The 9,013-nt window shown below is 41.2% G+C and overlaps 1 protein-coding gene and 1 pseudogene across 1 annotated transcript; both read left to right on the top strand.

The window, feature by feature from the left end:
* The first annotated feature begins 2,132 nt into the window (after positions 1-2,132).
* LOC120289755 lies at positions 2,133-3,724 on the top strand (annotated as a pseudogene).
* A 2,289-nt stretch (positions 3,725-6,013) lies between these two features.
* LOC104427273 (senescence-specific cysteine protease SAG39) lies at positions 6,014-7,163 on the top strand. Its single transcript, XM_010040387.2, is given in 2 exon segments — positions 6,014-6,446; positions 6,574-7,163. Coding segments are annotated over 2 exon segments (1,023 nt in total).
* Positions 7,164-9,013: the final 1,850 nt, after the last annotated feature.

Here is a 9,013-nt window from a genome sequence, read left to right as displayed (position 1 = left end):
AAGTCTTTTTTTTTTCTTTTGGCAATTGAGTCTTAAACATTTTACAATTGTGCCAATTCAGTTCATCCAACTAAAGTTAGCCGATCAATGCTTAGGTGAATAATTTTTTAATAATATTTTATTTTATTTGAATTTTTTTCATCCTTCATCCTCTCTATCCAGTGTGGTTGGTCATCAAACTAAGTGGCAAGGTTGCAACCTTGCCACTTAGTGGCAAAGGGAAGCTCGCCCTTGCCCAATCTAGTGAGGGCTCGCCTTGCCATCATTGGGCAAGGTCAACCTCACCCTCGCCAAATCTAATGGGGGCTCACCTCACCAGTGGCTAGGCGAGCCCACTCTTGTCCAACAATGACGAGGTGAACCTCGCCACTAGCCGGCAATCAGCCCTTGCCTCTGACTAGTCACCTCAGTCCAACGACCAAACAAAGGAAGGAGGAAAAAAAATTCAAAATAATAAAAAAAATTAGAAAAAAAAATTATTAAAAAATTGTCCATGTTAGCACCAATTAGCCAAATTTGGCTGGATGGACTGAACTGGCACAATTACAATAGATTTATAACTTTTTTGGTAATTTCCCCCTATTCGTCTACATAAGTCTAAATAAACTATACAATGTGTCTCGATTAAATTGTGAGTATGTCACGTGTTGTGAAGTCCATAGTCCTGGAATTTCCATTTTGAATTGAACATTTTATGTTCTACTCGTTCAAGAATTTGGGACCACATTCCGCGATTCTATTATATGCCAAAATGGAATTTATGTAGCATGCTTAATGCTAAGAAAACTATTTCGTCAACTTGATCACCAATCGCTTGCTTCCGCAACATAGAATGGTCAAAAATTTAAATGCAAGACTAATGTTAAGTCTCGCAAACTTGTGCATCAGGAGTATTAAATATTTGTATTTTACTCACGGGTCTCATTCTATTGCGAGATTAGTCTGACATCGAACTCGGAGCTTTTAGAGGAAATAAACAAGCTCAGTACTTTGCCAGTAATGTAGATATCCTTTTCTTCTCCACAAATTATGAAAATCATAATTATCGACAGACTGTCAAAAAAATCAACAAATTCATTTAAGATTTACTTGTATATGAATTTCACGGAATGATTACCCAAAAAGTGATAGACATATTATATAGATAATAATTCAATTCTAACCATTTTAATTTGATCAACTTAATCATAAACCTTACAATGATTTGTTAATGTAGGCCTTGGAGCCAATTTTGGCTGACAACTGCTAAAGTGGATACCAGTTGTTGTACGTGAAATAGCCAATGCTAACATAGACAATTATTACAACTTTTTTATATTTCTAAATTTTTAAATATTTTTTGAATTTTTCTTTTACTTATCTTTCTTGTTTTCCTTTACTTTCCTTATTCCTCCGCCGATCACCGACGATCAGCCTTAGGCGAAGGCCGGCAAGGTCAACCCTCATCAATTGCGGTGAGACTTGGCCCCCACCTATGGTCAGATAATTTGAAAAAAGTGTCGACATCATTGTTGATCGTCTTCCCCATCAATGATCGCAGTCAAAATTGGCTAGAATGATTACTTTGGCAAATTATCAAAAGTTTAAAATTATATTAGTCAAATTAAAGATTTAGGAATGAATCAGCATCTGTACAATAGATTAGGACTTTTTAAATAAAACTCCTAAATTTCGGTTGACAAAATAAAAGTCTTGAAATCTCAATGAAGGTTATCAAAATTAAATCAAAGTCTACCATCTTTTTCAAGCATTTAGAACAAGCAAACTGGGCACATCCAACCGAATATTTTGCTCTATCATGCTGCAACCAAAGCACAAAGTCCAATTTATCAGTCCAGCGAAACAGAAAGGAGGAACTTCAATGAATTTAATGAGCCGGTCCATCTCAAATCACTCTCTCCGGCACGTAGATGATTACTGCTTCTGTTAATCTGGAAAGGATTCATTGATTTTTTTATGAACAGCTTGGATTATCCAGATAGTCGAAGAATCCACAACCAAGTTCATCGCGCGCTCCGAAACTTCAGGACTATAATTTGAGGGCTAATCTCAGTAGTCTGTGTGCGCACTCATCCATTGATCACTTTTAACTTTTCATTGCTCTTTAAACATTTGCATCTGCTGGTGAAGTCATGGGATCCTTCAGAAACCAATATTGCCTTCTACTGATATTGATCTTCCTTTTGGGAGCTTGGGCTTGCCAAGCCGTTGGTCGGACCCTCCAGCAAGACGATCTCATGTTCAACTTGCACGAGCAGTGGATGGGGCGTTACGGGCATGTCTACAAGGACATGGACGAGAGGGAAAGCCGCTTCAAGATATTTGTTGGGAATAACGGATCTCCGAAAACCGAATTCGACACTAAATCGAACCCCTAAATCAATGCGGAAGCGAAGCCCGGGAAAATCACGTATCACCGATCTTAAAGCACACCACGGATTCGAGCGTACCTTGTTAGCCACAGATTAGACACCAATGCTGAAGAAGAGGAAGAAATTCTGATCCGATGATGTCAATTGAAGGGAAGACAGTGCCGTTTGCCTTACTGTTCTTTTTGTCTTTTTGGAGAGAGAGAAAGCGCGCGGGAGAAAAAGCATACGTACATCTGTTTTTTCCAACGGGTGTCATCTCCCTCTCTCTACTCCCTTTTATACCTTCCCCCATCCACGGGCCCTATTCCCGTGGGCCGGGCTTTTTGGGCCCAGCATGGGTGGACGGGCCTTAAGCCCATCTCATAAATCCATCAATATTCAAGGCCAACGTGCAACGAATCGAGTCGTTCAATTGGGAAAGAGGCAAACCTTACAAGCTCGGCGTCAATCGGTTTGCCGACCTCACAAATGAAGAATTCAAGGCAAGGAACCGATTCAAGTCGAACATGTGCTCCACTATGGCCGCATCTTTCAAGTACGGAACCGCGGTGCCTTCGAGCATGGATTGGAGAAAGGAGCTGTGACGCCTGTTAAGAACCAAGGCCAATGTGGTAAATTGATGGAATCTAGTTCATGAATGAGCATTATTTGCCTTCGCAAATATTCGACATTCTTTGACGCATTATGTTGTTAAAATCCCTGATCTTCTTGTAGTTTCTTCTCCAAGAATGGTGTTGTTCTGATTTGATTGTCCTGTTTCCATTGCAAAAATGTAGGATGCTGTTGGGCTTTTTCAGCCGCGGCGGCTGTGGAAGGAATCGGTGAAATATCCACGGATAAGTTGATTTCTCTCTCCGAGCAAGAGTTGGTCGACTGCGACGTCGGTGGCCAGGACGAAGGATGTGAAGGTGGCTAGATGGATAGCGCGCTCCAGTTCGTCGAGAAACACGGCCTCACAACCGAGACAAACTATCTCTACGTGGGCACGGACGGTAAATGCAATGTCAAATCCGAATCGAACTGCGTTGTGATCATAAAGGGCTACGAAGACGTTCCTGCCAACAGCGAGGACGCATTGCTAAAGGCAGTCGCCAATCAGCCGGTTTCCGCGGCCATCGATGCCGGAGGATTTGAGTTCCAATTCTACTCCAGCAGCGTGCTCACCGGAGCTTGCGGGACCGACTTGGACCATGGAGTTACCGCGGTCGGATATGGGACTAGCGATGACGGCACCAAATTTTGGCTGGTGAAGAACCCGCGGGGCGAGGAAGGATACATAAGGATGGAAAGATGTCAGCGCTAAGGAAGGCCTCTTACCCTACTGCATAAGTATGAATGAAGTCTCTACATGACGTACAGATTTTCTACCTTGTGTGTTTACTGCATTGGTGTCATCTCGGCAAGTAATTTGAGTTCGTGTAAATATTGTGTGATTAGAATGTGACATTGAAATTTCTTATTTCGTATCTCTACTTGTTCAAGAAATGTGGAACTAAATTGAACTCGGCACCACTAAGTATATGCTTAATGCCCTTTTCATTTTGATATCACGAGGTGTCTAAGCGTTTCACCCATTGATAATTTATTTAAGCAAGCTCTCGATTTAGAGACTCTCTCTTGTGATTAAACTTCCGCTTATCAATTTCATGAGATCCCCTTCACGCAATACTCAAACACAGAACAAGTTCACCGTCATTACATCCGAGATCTTCTTCCCACAATTTAACGTCTCTCTCTCTCTCTCTCTTCAAACTATGTAGAATTTCTACAGTTCTTCTTTCAATTGTGATCAAGGTTTTTTTTTTTTTTTTGTGAAAGGTAATTATATTAAGCTGAAACCAATAATTAATCAAAAACAGCACCAAAACAAACACTCATAACGAACAGAGACATAATGAGTGGAAGAGTGCCGAGAGAACAAAGAAGGGAAGCCAACAAGGCACAATACGCGGTTAAGCCACACAACTACAGCCACAACCAAAAGGGACAAAAAACAAAAGAAGGCGACCAACCGGCCAAACAAAGGCAACCACAGCCAAAACCAAACAAAACGTCATCGCCCAAATGGAAAGAACAAGACAACCGGCAGGAATCAAGGCCAGCACCGAAACAAATAGCAGCAGCCATTCTGCACCACCACTCCAACCTGGAAATATTATGGATGCGCTGGAGTAGAAGAGAAGATGCAGGGGTCTATCCCTGGCTACGTTGAAGTCAAGATGAATAATTGACATAATTAGCAGCACCTCTCGCTCTATTGAACGGCTAAAAGGAGTCGTTGAAATCGGAAAAGAGCAGCATTAGGGACTATTAGCTTCCCGTCCTGAATCATCTTTTCTACCTACAGATTAAGCCATCGCGGACGTTAGATTTCGAGGACAATCGGCAAGCCATCCATTTCAGGTCGTGGCTGGGTTGTCTGCTTTCGGCAGCGAGCGAAGAGCAACCTCCGTGAAATCGCTCGTCGCGGATGCCGGATGGTACTTATCGACAGTTTTTCCAGATTTAGAGACTGGTTTAGCCATCCCTCTTTTGAGTATAAGTTTAGGATGTTATCATTTCCTTTTGTCTATATTACTCTAACTCTCAACTTACTCTCAGACTTCTGTCCTCCATCTTTACATAGCATGAGAGTCAAACCCCACGCCTGAACTAAACGTCATCTTCGCCAATACCTAAAAAGGTGGGAAATCAAACTCTTGAGTTCACTTTTACTAATTCAATCCTAAAACTTTTAATTTTGCCAATTCAGTCTTGAACATTTTCAGATTTTATTAATCGAGTCTATCTAACTAATTTTGACCAGAAATTACTAACATAAATGCCAACCGTGCCACTAATGTAGGACAACCGACGTTTTTGTCAGCAATTTTCAACTAAAATTGTTTAAAAAAATTATATTGGCCAATCATTAAAAAGTTTTAAGCTAAATTAGTCAAATTAAAAAGTTTAAGATTGAAATGGCATCCATACAATAAACTTACGACTCTTCCGGTAATTATCCCATTAACTTTGTATGCCGCAAAAATCCTTTCAACCTACAGATCGATTATAGACGCACAAAGGGCTATATATAGGCACATGTGGAAATTCCACAATTTTTTTTACCTCGACAGTAAATTAGAAATAATTTCATTATATTTTTTTGGGACTAAGTAGAGGTGGAGAAGCAAGACACTCAAGCAGCCTCATCCTCCATTCCGCCGTTTTAAATACTCACATGCACGCCCATGCAACTCCAGCGCGAAAGGTCATCGTCTGTAGTTTTGTACTGATCAGATTTGACGTCATGCTACGAGTTTGGCCAAGAACGAGCGATAAGAACACGTTACGACTGAAGCAGATAGTCCTATATGTCAGCCCACAAACAGAAGCTTTGAGCTTTCCGTGACATGAATCTCACGAGCCGAGTCCATCGCAGAACATTCCCTCCGGCACGTAAATGGAAACGAATTCAAATATAATCTGATGTGCCCATCAGGACGGATTATCAGTCAAGTTGATGAATCCACCGCTATTCTTCGTACGGGTCCAAGACATGAGGACTATAAATCTGAGGTGCGAATCTAGGACTGTGTGCTCACAAACTTTTCTCCCTTAGCTCTTCTCCATCTCTTACTCCCAACATTCCTTGGGAAGCCATGGCATCGTTGAGAAACCGATGCTGCATCCTAGTGACTCTGATCTTCCTTTTGGGAGCTTGGACTTGCCAAGCCGCGGGTCGCACCCTCCAGCAAGACGATCCCATGTACGAGATGCACGAGCAATGGATGGCCCGTTACGGGCGTGTGTGCACGGACATGGACGAGAGGCAAAGCCGTTTCCAGATATTCAAGGCAAACACACGACTGATTGAGTCGTTTAATCGGGGAAGTGGCAAGCCTTACAAGCTAAGCGTCAATCAGTTTGCCGACCTCACGAATGAAGAATTCAAGGCGAGGAACCGATTCAAGTCACACGTGTGCTCCGCCGAGGCCGCGTCTTTCAAGTACGGAAATGGCACCGCGGTGCCTTCCAGCATGGATTGGAGAAAGAAAGGAGCCGTGACCCCTGTTAAGAACCAAGGCCAATGTGGTAAACTGATCGAATCTATTGATGCTATTTGACCATTTGTTGAGTCAATATGTAGTCAAACTGCCTATGATTCTTATGGCAGCTCCAACAAATTCATCTTTTAACTCGATTTTCCATTCATATGTAGGATGTTGTTGGGCTTTTTCAGCCGTGGCAGCGGTGGAAGGAGTCCATGAAATAACCACAGGTAAGTTGATTTCCCTTTCCGAGCAAGAATTGGTCGACTGCGACGTCCGCAGCTAGGACCAAGGATGCGAAGGCGGTTGGATGGATAGCGCGTTCCAATTCGTCGAGAAGCACGGCCTCACTACTGAGATGAATTACCCCTACACAGGCACGGACGGTAAGTGCAATGCAAAACGGGAATCCAACCGTGCCGTGACCATAAAGGGATACGAAGACGTTCCTGCCAATAGCGAGGAGGCGTTGCTGAAAGCTGTCGCTAACCAGCCGGTTTCTGTGGCCATCGATGCCGGAGGATTTGAGTTCCAATTCTACTCCAGCGGCGTGTTCACCGGAGCCTGTGGGACAGATTTGGACCATGGTGTCACCGCCGTCGGGTACGGGACCAGCGACAACAGTACCAAGTATTGGTTGGTGAAGAACTCGTGGGGCGCGGAATGGGGGGAGGAAGGGTACATAAGGATGCAGAGAGATGTTACCGCCAAGGAAGGCCTCTGCGGCATAGCAATGAAGGCATCTTATCCTACTGCATGAGTCTGAATTCACGACACTGGAGATGAGCTCGTGTGATGTAAAGACTCGAGATTTCCCGCTTTCTATGTTTATTGCGTACAGCGTCTGGCTGCTTCTAAGTTTCACCTGTATGTGTGATTTGAAGGTAAAAATACTATGAAATTTCCTATTTGAAAATCTCTAATTATTTGAGAATTCTGAAACCAAATCCAACTAAGCTCCTGAGCTTAGTATTCACTCCGAATCGTACTTGGGTGTGTGTCAATGTCTGTGCAGAATTGGGAAAATTGTCAAAACAATCCTAAACTTATTATGATTTTTTCAATTCAGTCCTAAACCTTTTTTGGAAACTAATTTAGTCCTAAATGTACAATTGTGCCAATTCAGGCTATTTGACCAATTTTGACTGATCGACGCTAGCTAACCGATTGATGTTAACATGGACAATATTTTAATAATATTTTATTTTTTCAATTTTTTAATTTTTTTCTTTTTACATTTTCATTTTCTCTCTCTCTCTTTTTCCTCCTTACTCCTTCCTCTGGCCAACAATGACAACTATTGGCAAGGCGTCGCCAATGGTGAGGCTCACCCTCGCCAGGCTACTAGCGAGGGTGAGCCTCACCTAATGATGATGAGGCCACCCTCGCCATGACTGGGTAAAGTCGCGATCTGCCCATGGCTAGCAAGGCTCACCTCGCCGAGGCTATGACCTTTCATAGCCTGCGGCGAGGTGAGCCTTGCTAGCTTAGCATGCAGCCTAGGCAAGGTCACTTAGCCACAACCGAGCTTCCCCAAGGACTCCCTGGCCCTGCCTTGGGCTGGTCACCAACATGGCTAGAGGAAGGAGGAGAAAGTTAAGAAAATCATAACAAGAAAAAAATGAATAAATGAATAAAAATTTGAAAAAATTAAAATATTATTAAAATATTGTCAATATCGTATCAACCGAATGATCGGTATCCATGTCAACACTAGCCAACCAAAATTGGCCAAATGGAATGAATCGACACAATTACAAAAGTTTTAGGATTGAATTGGAAAAAAGAAAGTTTATGACTGACTTGAAAAATGATAAAAGTTTGGGACTTTTTTGGTAATTTCTTATGCAGAATTCCATCGTCCCCTACCCCAAAATACCAATGTTTTTCCGTACTAATTATATTTCAATAAGTGTTGGTAAATATAAAAAAAAAAAAAACTATCCGATAAAAAAAATTGTCGGTAAACTTTTTTTCTCCGGGAAACTAGACAACTTACTAATACTTTTAATGAAACTAACTAATTTTTTTATAGTTTGTAAATTACCAATTTTGTACTAACTGATTAAATTTTATTATATCTGAATTATCTAACTCTTAAATGAAATTCTCAACCTGAAATATTATTTGGGTTTGCATAGAACTCTTTTGTCTCCTGCCTGCAAATACCGATCTTTTTCGTGCTAGTATATCTCAATAAATTACCCACCAAACTATATTAATATATATATGTTAATTTTAAAAGCTATTGGTAAGAAAAAAACTATTCCAATTTTTTTTCAAATAACTTATTGGTATAGCAACATTTTTATGGGATTACTAATATTTTTATAATTTATAAATACCATTTTTGCATTAATTTATCAAGTTTTTTTGGTGAAAACATTGATTTATCAAGTTTATTTGCATAATAACATTTTGAATTTAAATTAATTTACCTATGGTGAAACCACCATGTGTTTTATAACCAAATTGTCAGTTTGAGAGAGGGAGGGGGGCCACAGTCGTGACAAGAGGGGATAACATTATGGTGTGGTAATTGCGTGATGGTGTGAGAAATAATTTTTCCCAAAAAATCTAAGAAAATTTTCCCTTTTAGGGTGGGATCAC

The sequence above is a fragment of the Eucalyptus grandis genome, chromosome 11 (assembly GCF_016545825.1).
Source record: "Eucalyptus grandis isolate ANBG69807.140 chromosome 11, ASM1654582v1, whole genome shotgun sequence".
In the NCBI taxonomy this organism is placed as follows: domain Eukaryota; kingdom Viridiplantae; phylum Streptophyta; class Magnoliopsida; order Myrtales; family Myrtaceae; genus Eucalyptus; species Eucalyptus grandis.
This window is presented reverse-complemented; position numbering and strand designations above follow the sequence as displayed.